General features: G+C 33.4%; 1 protein-coding gene across 1 annotated transcript in view; it reads right to left on the bottom strand.

Moving 5' to 3' along the window:
- Positions 1–1397: 1397 nt before the first annotated feature.
- Positions 1398–13913, bottom strand: part of WDHD1 (WD repeat and HMG-box DNA binding protein 1) — a 77464-nt gene continuing 64948 nt past the window's right edge. The window contains exons 23-25 of the mRNA XM_044661978.1: positions 6785–6909; positions 2554–2692; positions 1398–2207 (exon numbers count right to left, since the gene is read on the bottom strand). Of these exons, the coding sequence (XP_044517913.1) occupies positions 1998–2207; positions 2554–2692; positions 6785–6909 (474 nt within the window). The 3' untranslated portion in view covers positions 1398–1997. The remainder of the gene's footprint in view (positions 2208–2553; positions 2693–6784; positions 6910–13913) is intronic.

Genomic DNA, 13913 nt, shown 5'->3' with positions numbered 1-13913 from the left:
GGAGATACAAAGTGTGCTTAGGGCATAAATGCTAATTGATTGATTGACTAAATATACAACTTTTCTCTCTCAGCATAATTTTTCTTACTTAATACTACATTTTCCTTAGTATTAATCTTAAATAAAATAAGACTTACAAGAAAACATTTAAAGATATGAACTAATTTTAAATAGAATAAAGCTTTAGAGATTGAAAATGCTGTACCCAAACAAAAAGACCATACTGAAAATCAGCCTCAGACATTTACTAGCCATGTGACTTTGGGCAAGTCCTTTAACTTTTGTTTTCCTCAGTTTCCTCAACTGTTAAATGGGGATGATAATTAGCATCTACCTTCCAGAGCTGATGAGAGGATCAAATGAGATATTTGAAAAGTACACTTAGCACAGTGCCTGGCACATACTAAGCACTATATAAATGTTATTATTACTATTACTGGCTAAAAGAGTCCATAGATATAATTTGGCTTAATTCTGATTTTACATGTAGTAAATTCATTTGGCTGAGAGTAAAAATAAAAACAAATCACTCTATTCATATAGTTTATTAATTTAAAATTAAATTAAAACCCTTACCTTCTGTCTTAGAATCACTACTGGATATTGATTCCAAGGCAGAAGAGTGGTAAGGGCTAGGCAATGGGGGTTAAGTGACTTGTCCAGGGTCACACAAAAAGGAAATGTCTGAGGCCAGATTTGAACCTAGGACCTCTCATTTCTAGGCCTGGCTCTCAACCCACTTAGCCACCCAGCTGCTCCCTCTATTCATATTTTTAACTGTTCTCATCTAGTCTTCAATGATTCTAGATCAAAGGCATCAAACTTATAGTCCCTAGGTGCAAACTCCTGAATGAGACCAGAACCAGATTAAAACATAATTGGGATATCTTTAAGAAAATAAAATACAAAGCATCATGGATAATTTTATTTTGTGTTTTTTTAAAGTCATTATGTGGCCTCTAGGAATCCTTTCCATTTGTGTTCAACACCACTAGTGAAGTAGTTTTGGAGGTGCAAGACCTAGCTTCAGATTCAGTCTCTGTCATGTAACTTTGGCCAATTCATCCAACCTCTCTGGACCTGTTTCCTCTCAGAAGCTTGTAACGGATGACCTAAAAATCCCTTGAAGCTCTAAATTTGATCCTGTGTAAATTGAATCCACACCTATTCAACTACAATATTAGCTTGGTACATAGTAATCAATGTCTATTAATTGACAGAATCTGTGATCAAGCTGCCCAAAGAGAAATTATGCTATTGGCTGTAGTGCTGTCAAAGCATTAATACTAAAACCTTTTTTCTCCTGACAGCTTTTTAGTGTTCAAAAGTCTAAGAAAAAAGGTGAGTTGTGGTAGTAAAAATAAAACTTTTTTTCTCATAATTTCAGTCATGCAAAAATTAATTTATTGCTATTTTATTACTTTAAACAAACCATAAAAAGTTAGGCATTAAGAAATTTCTTAAAGTAGAGACAACAAAGACATAAATCTTTACATAAAACAATGTCTCCCTGAAAATGACCAGACAAATCCTTGACAAATGAAAAAAGCCATTTTTAGGTCAACCCATTTTGAAATTGAACAGTTAAGTTTGTAGGGCAAAGGGTAAATCCAGATTGATTTGTGATACCTGTTATTTGTGAACAATAAACATAATATGCTAGAGGGTATTTCTGAGACATTTAGATTCTGATAATGTCTGTAAAAGGCAGAAAAACAAATTAGAACTAATTTCCATTTAGGTTAAGGATTGGTTTATTCTATTTAAGTTGGTCAATGCCAAGTCATAATGGTCTCCACATTTGGGCAGAGAAAACACTAAATAGGAACATTTTTACATATGGAATAACAAGTACAAATATAAACACAGTATGTTAAAAAGGATAGGGCTTAGAAGTCACTGTCTACCCTTAAAAAATAGGTAGCCTAGCTAAAGCATAATCAAAGGTTATAATGAGAAAAAAAACATTAGTTTTTTCAAGGCCAGTCAATTTTTTGTTAGTCTTTCTTAAATGCAAAAGCTGATAGTTTCTGGTTGGTAGAGACAGCTAAGGATTTTTGTTTTTTAGACAAATTCACATTCTCCTTTGTTTTTTCTTGTTCTTTCTTTTTTGTATGATCATTGCTGGGCTGTTTTCTTTTTTTTGTTTCAGTTGCATTTGTTTCAACTTCATCTGTAGCTCCTCCTTTGGCCTTCTTGGCCCATGCCTTATAAAACAATGGAGAAAAAAGGTTAGATGAAAAACTATTGCAATTTAAAAGTATATTTATGGTTCATAGTATAGTGTATAGAACAGCTAATGATCTGTTTTGTAGAAACAGTTTCTAAGTAAGGAATAATTTACACTAATGAAATCAGACATACAGTAAAAGACACACACAATAGAGGCACATTCACACTTGCACTTGCATATGTAAAGTAATACTTTATAAAGTTCATTATGGATCATTTCCTGTCCTTCTACAAATTACCTTATCTATTAAATTCCCAAATAAATAATGGATTTTTTAAAACAGGCATTTACCTTTCAAGATTCTCTATGGCTTTTCTTACCTTCCTTTCTTCATCTGACAACATTCTGAATCGATTTATTCCCTCTTTTATGATATCTGATTCCTCTGACAAATTAGGATGATCAGCCAAAATATCACTTCTGTTCTCTTCCAGCCACATCTGGAATCCAGTCTTTGGTCTAAAAGAGTTATCCCAAAAAATCTGTTTCAATTGCTAATCACATTTAGAAAATTATCTGTATGCCTAAAGCTAAATAGTAACTTTACTTTCTAGTAACTGAAGGGCTTTTCTTCCTGGTAATTTTCAAATTGGTAATTAACCATGAATATGACAAAACCTATAGGTGAGTCACAACTATCTTGGCTAATAGTCCAGAATAAAATACTTTAAATTATCTTGATAATTTATTTTAAACAAGTAAACTTAACTTTATATAATCAAGTTTTTTAAAAACATGTTTAAATGGCTAACTTTTTACTTTTTCTGAAAAATCTATGTATTAAAGATGTACAAGTGTTAAAAGTAATGTCATTTATATTTTCTGATTAAATTATATAATAAAGTTATAATATGAAATCTGGATTTCATTTTATTAGCCACTTAAAAGAAATCTGAAGGAATAACATGACAACATAGCCCCTTCTCCTTTGATGAATATTTCATTCTTTTTTCATTACTATTATTAATACACTACTTTTAATTTTTTAAAATATAAATTTAATATATATCCACAAAATGCCTAGAAAAACCAAAATTTTATATAAAACTATTAGCATTTAACAAAGTAAATCTGAATAAACCAAAGAAAGTCAAACAATCTGCTGTATCAGTTCCAAGTTGGTCTCTGATTTTATATCCCTTTAAGAAAAAATGCAGAAGGAATCAATGTGTATATACTATTCTGGTTCTGCTCATCTTGCTTCATATATATCTTCCTATATTTCTTTGTATTCTTCATGTTTTCCTCGTTATTTTACAGTGACATAAGATTCCATTATTTTTATACCATAATTTACTCAATCACTTTCTATTTATTAGAATATACTGGCTGTTTCAAAGTTTCTACTATTACCAATGAAATAGCTATTAATATTTTTGTACAGTTAAATCCATTTTAGGAGAAACTTCTACCAATACAACTGCTAACTTAGTTTTATGGCTAGTATGTTTTCCCATTATTGCTTTCCAAAAACTTTGTACTGTTGGGTAATTCTACCACCAATGTAACTGCATGCCTATTTTCCCTTAGCCCGATCAACATTTAAGTGAAAAGTGAAAATGGGAAAGGAAATAAGAGTTTTTAATGCTTATAATAATGTAAAGGCATAAGCACCTCCTATGTGCCAAGCACTATGCTAAGTGCTTTACAAATATTAACTGATTTGGTAATATCATTTCAGTTTATAGGTTTTTTTTCCATTTTAGTAAAGTCATAGCTTAAAACTGTCTAGATTTACAAATCCAATTGGGGAATATGTTCAAATTTTCACATATTCAAGAACAAAGTTTTGTAGCTTCTTCTTTAAAAATTGTCTCTGTGTCCTTTTACTACCTTTCACTCCATCAACAAGTATATATCCATCAACTCTAATAGATAAGAGTGGCAACTTCTAAGAATATGGTTGTAGGGCATTTTATTATCTGCACTAGCAGAGGGAGTTTTTTTCACTGGGAATCCCTTTTATCAATGAAATCTCAGGTCTAGTTAAAAAAAACCATATAAATATATATATGTGTGTGTATATACACACACATATATATATTTATATGGTTTTTTTATATATATACATACACACACATGTATATATATATATACACACGTATATATATATATACACACACGTATATATATATATACACACATATGTAGATAGATAGATAGATATAGATATCTATTTAGATCTCAGTTCCTTAGAGTTTCTAGAATGTTAAATCTTTATTTATTATATTTTTACAAATATTTTCCCAAACTGTCTTTTAATTGCGGAAATACTACTTTGTGCTGTGTGGCACCTTCTTAATCTTTGTATAATCAAATCCCGTGATTATGTCTCCCAGTAATTTCTTCCAATTTGTCTGGTTCCTTCTTTCCATAGTTGAGACCAGTATTGTATTACATCATCCTCTTTTAAAAATTAGAGTATTGTTCTAGTTCTGCCTATCACATTATAGTACAAGGTATAGTTCCAAAATAATTATTTTGTCATGATGTTATTCGGTGCTTAAAGCTTGGGTATATATATATATACATATATATATGTATATATATGTATATATATACATATATATATATATATATATATATATATATTTTAAAACTCTCTAAGTTTTTACATGTGTGTGTATATCTCTATTTTCAAGATCTCCATTATGTTCCATTTTCCATATTGTGTGCATGGGCTTTAGTTTGTTTAATGCTTTAGTTTTATAATTTCTTTTTTGTCTTTTTATTGGGTTTATAAAGTCTGATGATAATATATTAAAATCTCCTACTATTACTGATTTTCCTCCAGCAAGGCTGTTTTTTAAAAAAAAATTTTTACTAAAGAATTATTTGATAAATCTATATATGTAAGGAACTTATATGATAATTCTATATTTTTACATCTATGAATACACCTATATACATATGTGTGGATTTGTGGTTTCATCATTGTATGGACTGCATAGTGTAGAAACAGCCTTTACTGCTGAAAATTAGCCATTCATCTGTAAATTCGGCAATATTGTTCTCTTTTAGTGATTTAAAGCTGCCTGAAACACAGGATAGTAAATAGGCCTCACAGCCAGAAAGACATGGGTCCAGCTCCTATTCTGATTCATACTAGCTAGGGTGAATGACTTAATTCTCAGTCTTCTAGGTGGCCACATGCAATGGTAGGAATTTCCTCACTTGGGAGATCTCTTTATATCAGGGGTCGGCAACATATGGCTCTTTTGAGGGCCAGATATGGCTTTTTCTGCAGGAGCCATAAAGTCAGGTTTTTTTCAGGTACTGTTACAGGAGCGCGCACTGTGAGCACTGTACGGCTCTCACGAAATTACATTTTAAAAAATGTGGCGTTTATGGCTCTCACGGCCAAAAAGGTTGCCGACCCCTGCTCTATACAATTGAAACTACAAGTCCTGTCCCTATCCATAATTCTTTAAATACTTTTCCATGGTAAATTTTTGGCCATCCTTTCAATCTGAAATTACATAATAAACATTTCTGGATTAACTATGTCTCCGGATAAATAATATGTTGTTGGATTTTTCTTTCCTAATTCATTCTGGGATGTTAGCCTAGTTATATATAATATTAAGGTTTAGATTTGTCATTTTTTTCCATTCATTCTATCCAAAGGGAATATTTCCTTATTATTTATTATTAACCTATATTTAACAAAAGGACTGTAGTCAAAATTCCTCAAGTCTTGGGGCAATTAGGTAGCTCAGTAGACAGAGAGCTAGGCCTAGAGATGGGAGATCCTGAGTTCAAATGTAGCCTCAAATACTTCTTAGCTATGTGATCCTGTGCAAGTCACTTAACCCCCATTGCCTAGCCTTTACCATTCTTCTGCATTGGAACCAATATGCAAAAGGTTTAAAAAAAAAAAAAAGAAAGAAATGCCTCAGTTTTAATTTTTATGGAGGTTAGTCTCTTAAACTTGAAATTTTCTGACCCATCCCTTTCACTCGCTTAATTTCTTACCATTAAAAAAAATATTGTTAATATCTTCCTTACAATTTGTAGCATTTATTCTTTGTTATTAGTATTGGAGTTTAATTAAAATACGACTAGAAGAGCTGTATTTTAGATTTTTCTTAACAAGGATCTATAGATTCTATTTGTATAATATCACTTCTTTTAGTTAATTCTGGAAACTTTACTGTGGTTACTTACTATTATAACATACATAGTTGGTATTCTTTTGTTTCTCTAAATTTCTAGAATGTCACTAATTCTGAGGTTGCTATCACTCAGCCACAACTCTAGAAAGAAATTTAAAAGATTGTTTTCTATATATCCAGTTAATATAAAAGATACTTAGTTCTAGAACTAAATTGTGATTTTTTTCCAAAGTACAGGCGAACCTTTATAATTCATGAACAGAAACCTTAGCAAAAGGGTTAAATCAATTTGATGACTTTTCCCATGTGAAAAGAGAAAATATAGTTTTATCCATGTAACCTTAAATGATATAGTTAAAATAAATTTTATATATTAAATCTTTAAAAACTATAATTAAATATATTGAAAAGGCAATAAATTCTTATGTAACTTGACCTTTCATTTTCAATATTTTGAGCAGAGACAGTTGAGCTTTCAGATAATGAGTTTTCAGGATTTTCTTTCTCTTCTATTTTTTCTGTTTGGAAGGTACAGGTCTGAAAAAAATTTGTTGCCGGTACCTATAAAAAAAATTATTAAAATTGTCACAGCTTATAAAGATTAAAAATTTTACAAATCACAAGTATAGAAACAAGTATGACACAAGATGAAAATAGCATTTAAACCATGTTAAAATTTCACTCAAATGAAATAATTCTCATTTTCTGAATTTAAGCCTCCTCATATAGTAAGCCAGACCACCCTCAGGTTTTCTAGCCCTGCTTGCCCAAGGCAAAAACAGGAGATAAAATTGCCTCTCAATTCCTCTCTTCCCAGACTTTTAATAAGGCTCAGTGCTAGAAAAGCAAACTGATAAAACAATCATAAATCTTCAAGATGTAAAAATGTGATCTGGTTTTGAATATTTATAATATAAGACTCTCTCCCTAAGACAATTTACAATACTTTCTTACTCTACTCTTATTATAATTTCACTCCAGAATTACACATTGCATTGTTACATAGTTTTTTGATATTTTCTTGTTTTTTCATGTCCAAAGGACAAAAGAGATCATAAAGACAAAATTAACAATTCCGATTACATAAAATGAGAAAGATTTACCACAAACAAAACCAATATAGTTATATTTAAAAGAGCAGTTGTCAGGAGGGTTGGGAGGAAGCAAGAATCTTTGCATCAAACACGAATAAAAGTCTGATATGCAGACACACACACACACACACACACACACACACACACACAAATATATATAAATAAGGCTTATTCCCCCCCCATAGAAGTGTTCAAAGAATACCAACTATCAATAACTCTATGAAAAATGCTTTCAAAGAAAAAAGTGATTTACAAATCACTAATAAAAATAAGGCAAATTCAAACATTGTTTTACTTCATACCAAACAAATTGATAAGAATGAAAAAAAAAGAGAATAGTAAAAAGTTGGAAGGGTTTTAAAAAGATGGGCATTCCACTCTGTGGAGCTAAGCATTAGACCAAACATTTTAGAAAGTAATTTAGAATTATATAAAGTAACTAGATCCATACTCTGACCCAGAGAATCTACTGCTAGGTATAGTATGAGGCATCCCTTTCCCTAAAAAGTGATGAAAAATAGAAAGATTGCATATGTACCAAAATATTTATAGAGGTACTATTTGTATTAGCAAAGAATAGAAGCAAATTAAATGTTTATCAACTGGGAAGTGATCAGTGATGGACAAACTTTTTAAAGAGGGGGTCAAAGGAAAGGAAATGTGCATCTGTCAGTCTGTTTCTAAGGCAACTCTTTCGAAATTTCATTGTACTGAATCCTACTCATTGTATTCGTCAGATTAGCAATAATGTCCCCCAGCTGACAGAACTTTTCAGGGGGCCACATCTGGCCTGCCAGCTGTAGTTTGCCCATCACAGGGCTAAATAAATGGTAGTACATGAATATAATGGAATATTATTGTTCTGTAAAAAATGAGAAAGTGGGAAATACAGGGAAGCATTGGAGGACATACATGAATTAATGAAGAATGAAATAAGCAGAACTAGGAAAACAGTATATACAGGAACTAGAATGTTTTATATATATATATGTATATATATATATAACATATATATATAATATAATATTACTATGCCATAAGAAATCACAAAAGGGATGATTTTGGAGAATCCTGGGAAGTCTTAAATATACTGATGCAAAATAAGGTAAGCAGAGCTAGGATAATAATTTATTCAATGATATCAACATCAAATAAGATAATAAATCCAAAAGATTTAAGATCCTTGATTGATGAAAGACAAACTGTACTTCCAGAGGACTAATAATGAAGAATGCTAGACTCAAGAATGGACATCAAGACATATATTTTGGGGCATGGCCAACTTGGGAATTTGTTTTGCTTGACTATGCACACTTCTTATTAGAGTGTTTTCCCTCTCACAATTTGGGGGGCAGGGAGGGAGAACAGTCAAAAGATGGAAGGAAAGAAATGTTTGTTAATTGAAAAAAAAAAAGAAAGGTAAATAAAATACAGAAAAAAAGGCTCAGTTTAAATCCCAGCTTTAAGATGGCTTGGGAGTTTGTGGGAAGAGAAGAAGGGATATTCTCCCTCCAGCTCCTTTGGGATCGACTTCTCCTTATCTTGTATTTATTCAGATATCTACCTCCTTTCCTTCATTAGAATGTAAGCCTCCTGGACAAAGACTGTTTTTGCCTTCTTTTATTTCATCAATGCTTAGCACAATGCCTTGCATATAGTAAATGTAAATGATTATTATCAATTATTATACATGATTATTGACTGGTTGACTAGTATTATTGGACTCAGTTGATGTGTTGGTTACTTTCTCTCAACTGGCATTACATACTCACAAACACATTATATACACATATACACACATATATAAAATTTCTATGAACTACTTCTCTTTGCTATAAGGTATGGTCCTTTGGGTGGGTGCGGTGTATGTATAGATATGTTTTTTTAAGTGATGTTAAAACAAAATATATCAATAAAAATTATGTTTAAAAACTTTTATATTTTAAAAAACATAAAAGAATGGTCCAAATTGCTAATTGAGGAAATGCAAATTAAAAACTAAAGTTTTCCTCTCATCTCCATCAAGTTGTCAAAGATGATAAAAAAACAAAAATAGTTAATACTAGAGAATGGAGAAGCCATAGCTAGTCAGGTCCACAAATAAACTCTTGGTAGAACTATGAATTGGTCCAGTTGTTCCGCAGAATCATTTGGAAGTACATGAGAAAGGGTATTAAATTGCCTACAGAAGTGCATATCACTACTTTCTTTATAGAAGATGGGGATTAGGGTATGTAATGTAAGATTTGGTTAATGTATTGGTTAGATTTGTTCAGATGACAAAACTTTACTAAGAGGGAAGAGAAAGGAAGGGAAGGGAAGGGGGGGAAATGACAAATCTAAGGAATTTAGAGAAGAAAACATAATAAAAAGAACAATATACATAGCAATATACACTACTAAACGTGTCAAAAGTCAAACTAAATGTAGTAACTCCTTTTAGTTCCATAAGGTCTGATATTGAAATATACCTTCTTCTTAATAGGAAGGTGGCAGATTATGGATATATAATTTGCACACTGCTACCAAATGCTATCCTTGTGTCAGATGGTTTTAATTATTTTTCTTTGTTCTAAGTGAGAGTTCTACAAGGACATCAGCAATACTGGGAAGTGAATGGAAGTGTAAATAACAAAAAACATCAATAAGAGGGAAGGTAGGTGGCTCAGTGAGAGCTAGGAGAGCCAGGTCTGGAGAAGAGAGGCCTGGGTTCAAAACTGGCCTCAGACACTTTCTAGCTACGTGGACTGTGGGCAAGTCAACTTAACCCCAATTGCCTAGTCCTTACTGGTTTTCTGCCTTGGAACCAATACTTAGTATTGGTTCTAAAATGGAAATTAAGCTGCTTTTTTTTTTAAAGCTTCAATAAAAATACTTTAAATGAACTAGGATTTTTAAAGCAAAAAAAAAATAGATTTCTTCTGAATTTCAGTGTCTTTTCTCCCTTCTGTGTTCTCTGACAAGTTCTGGGTAATAAAAAGTCCTATTAGGTGAGCTTTTCTCTAGTTCCTCTTTTTATTAGTGGTAATAGTCATGAGGTACTCTAGAATTTTATGCTCCTTATTTTCTTTTTTGTTCTAGAGTACTGAGCACTAGTACTTGTATTCTAGCTGGTCCTCAAGACACAAACAACTAAGACTTCTTTGAAAGTAGGTAGACCTATATGACAGTAAAGGAAAATAATAAATGTTGGAGGGGATGTGGCAAGATTGGAACACTAATACACTGCTGGTGGAGTTGTGAATTGATCCCACCATTCTGGAAAGCAATTTGGAATTATGTCCAAAGGGCTTTAAAAGAATGCATAGGTTCAAACCCGGCCTCAGCCACTTCCCAGCTGTGTGACCCTGGGCAAGTCACTTGACCCCCATTGTCCACCCTTACCACTCTTCCACCTATGAGACAATACACTGAAGTACAAGGGTTTAAAAAAAAAAAAAGAATGCATACCCTTTGATCCATCAATACCACTAATAGGTTTGTACCCCAAAGAGATAATAACGAAAAATGTTTGTACAAAAATATTCATAGCCATGCTCTTTGTGGTGACAAAAAATTGGAAAATGAGGGGGTGTCCATCTATTGGGGAATGGTTGAACAAATTATAGAATATGATGGTGATGGAATACTATTGTGCAATAAAGAACAATAAACACAATAAACTGCTTGATTTCCATATGAGCTGGAAAAGACCTCCACGAACTGATGGAGAGCAAAATGTGCAGAACTAGGAAAACATTATACAGAGAAATTGAAACACTGTGGGATGATCACATGTAATCTAGTAGCAAAGCAATGATCCAGGACAATCTTGAGGGACTTATGAGAAAGAATGCTATCCTCTTCGAGAGAAAGAACTGGGAATAGGAAGATAGAAGGAAAACATTTGATTTATCACTTGTTTTTAGGGGTATAGGATGTGGGGTTTTGGTTTTTAAAAGACTACTCTATTACAAAAATAAATAATATGGAAGTAGGTATTGGATGATAATACATGTATAACCCAGTGGGATTGCTTGTCACTTCTGGGAGGGAGGAGAGAAAAAGAGAAGGAAAGAACATGAACCATGGAAAAATACTTACATAAATTTAGGACCTCCCATCAAAAAATAAAAATAAAATAAAAATAGCACTGAGTTAAAAAAAAAGGAAGCAGACCTGACAATAGCATAAAGTACCATTTTGCTATCAAACAAACAAAAAATGTTTTGCCACTTATTTCTAAATGTGCTTGTTGGTATGAAGGTGACTTTATTAAGTAGAAACATCCAGTTCTTTCCATGGCTCAACTTACTTGGTTCCCCAACTCATTCCACATTCTCCTTTGATTCCTGTCATGGGCCCTCTTCTTTTTTTTTCTATTCTATATCACTTGCTGATTTCATTAGCTCCCAAAAGTTCAACTGTCATGTCTATGCAAATCAACATATCAAACCTTAGTCTCTCCTCTGAACTCCAGTCTCCATATTACTAGCTACCCACTGGCCATTTCTATTTGGATATCTTGTAGATATCTCCAAGTCAGCATATTCAAAATAGAAATCCCTTTCCTTCTACCCAATTCTCCCACTTCCCAAATTTCCTATTATCAGTTAGGACAACCTCTCAGTCACCCTGGTTCATATCCTTGATAATATTCTTGACTCCTCACTCTCACTTCACAATATTTATCATTGCCAAATCTTGTCACACTTTTCTATGACTTACGAATTTTTCTCATTCATATACATGTGCCCTTTTCTTCACTTGCATAATCACAACCCTATTGCAGACTCTCAGCTCTCACCTGGATTCCCGTCCAGTCTTTCTTTACTCCAATCCTCTACATCAGGGATCGGAAACGTATGGCTCTTGAGCCATATGTGGCTCTTTTGAGGGCCAGATGTGGCTCTTTCTGCAGGAGCCATAAAGTCAATTTTTTTTCAGGCACTGTTACAGGAGTGCGCACTGTAAGGCTCTCACAAAATTACATTTTAAAAAATGTGGCGTTTATGGCTCTCACGGCCAAAAAAGTTGCCGACCCCTGCTCTACATAGATGCCACGGTGATTTTTCTGAGGCATAGATCTGACCATGTCACCTCTGCTCAATGAGATACAATGGCAACCTAATGCTTCCAGATTCAAATATAATTCTCCCTCCTCATGTCTGTCTCTTAGTTTCTCTGGATGGTTCCAAGAGCTTTGTACTATACTGCTCCATGTTTCCATCTGCTCTGCAAATGTCTTGTTTCTCCCTAGACCTTTCTGTGTTGTTTTTTACATTAGAATATAAGCCTCCTTAAGAGCAGAGACTGTATTTTGGCCCTTTTTTGTATTCCCAGTATTTAACATAGTACTTGGCACATAGCAAGCACTAAATAAATGCTTGTTGATTGACTAAGGAAATTATAAGATTGTTAAAAAACAAGCTGGAAAACATGGATAAATTTAAAGTAATAATTTGCAAGATAAGACTAGGAAAAACTAATTCATTTTTGTGGATTATCAGACCTCCACTCAAAAATTCCTCTAGAATGACAGGAAGAAATAGCATCAGGAAATTTATCTCTAAGCCATCCTCTGAGAAAAAGCTCATTAAAAAGCTAGAATATTTCATGTGCAGAGATTTGCCAGTAATAAAACTGAGAGGAATGATTAAATTGAAGAAACCTTAGATGTCAGTTGTGATTAGGATATTATAGTACAAAACTATTATAGGCCCACATCAGAAATATTCATAGAACAAGATCCCTTTACCTCTGTAGATGGATTAGTAGAAGTTTGGATCAGGCCTGCCACAGAATTACTAAAAGATCATTAGGCATCTGAGCTAGTCTAAATGTGTAATTTATTAGAAAGTATCAAAGAATAAACTTTAAAATTTATGAATTCTCAGAAAGCAGAAATATCTGAAACCATACCAAGAAGGCTAAAAAAAGCTAGCATTACTATCCTAGCTTGAGTGATGAAGTAGCATTTTGCTAGGTTCAATAATACTATTTACCATAAAGAACAATCACCATAAAAATGTGTGGTAAGAGTTGTATGTAAGTTGTGTAAGTACTAGTAAGATTGGTAGAAAAAGGGGAGGACTTAAAAGAGCCAACACAGTTTGAATGACCTAAGTGTGCAGAGAACTACAAAAGATGGCCTAGGCCAGTGATGGTGAACCTCTTACAGACGGAGTGCCAGGCCCAACTCCCCCAGACTAAGTGCTGTGCCTGCCCCTGCAGAGAATGCATGCCATCCCCCTCCCCCCACTGCATGCTGGGTGCACCCCAGTCCCCCTTACCCTACACACAGGAGAGGAAGAAAGCATTCCCATTGAGCTTCTGGGTAGAGGGGCGGGTGAAATGAGGAATGTCCTCAGCAAGTATAGAGAGGGGGAGGGAAGTAGCCCGAGCACTCTGCTCCCCTCTAGCTCTGCCACCTGTGAGCTGCCCACTTTACCCCCTGTGCGTTCCCATTGGGCTGCTGGGCAGAGGGGTGGG

The sequence above is a fragment of the Gracilinanus agilis genome, chromosome 2, assembly GCF_016433145.1.
Source record: "Gracilinanus agilis isolate LMUSP501 chromosome 2, AgileGrace, whole genome shotgun sequence".
Lineage (NCBI taxonomy): Eukaryota > Metazoa > Chordata > Mammalia > Didelphimorphia > Didelphidae > Gracilinanus > Gracilinanus agilis.
This window is presented reverse-complemented; position numbering and strand designations above follow the sequence as displayed.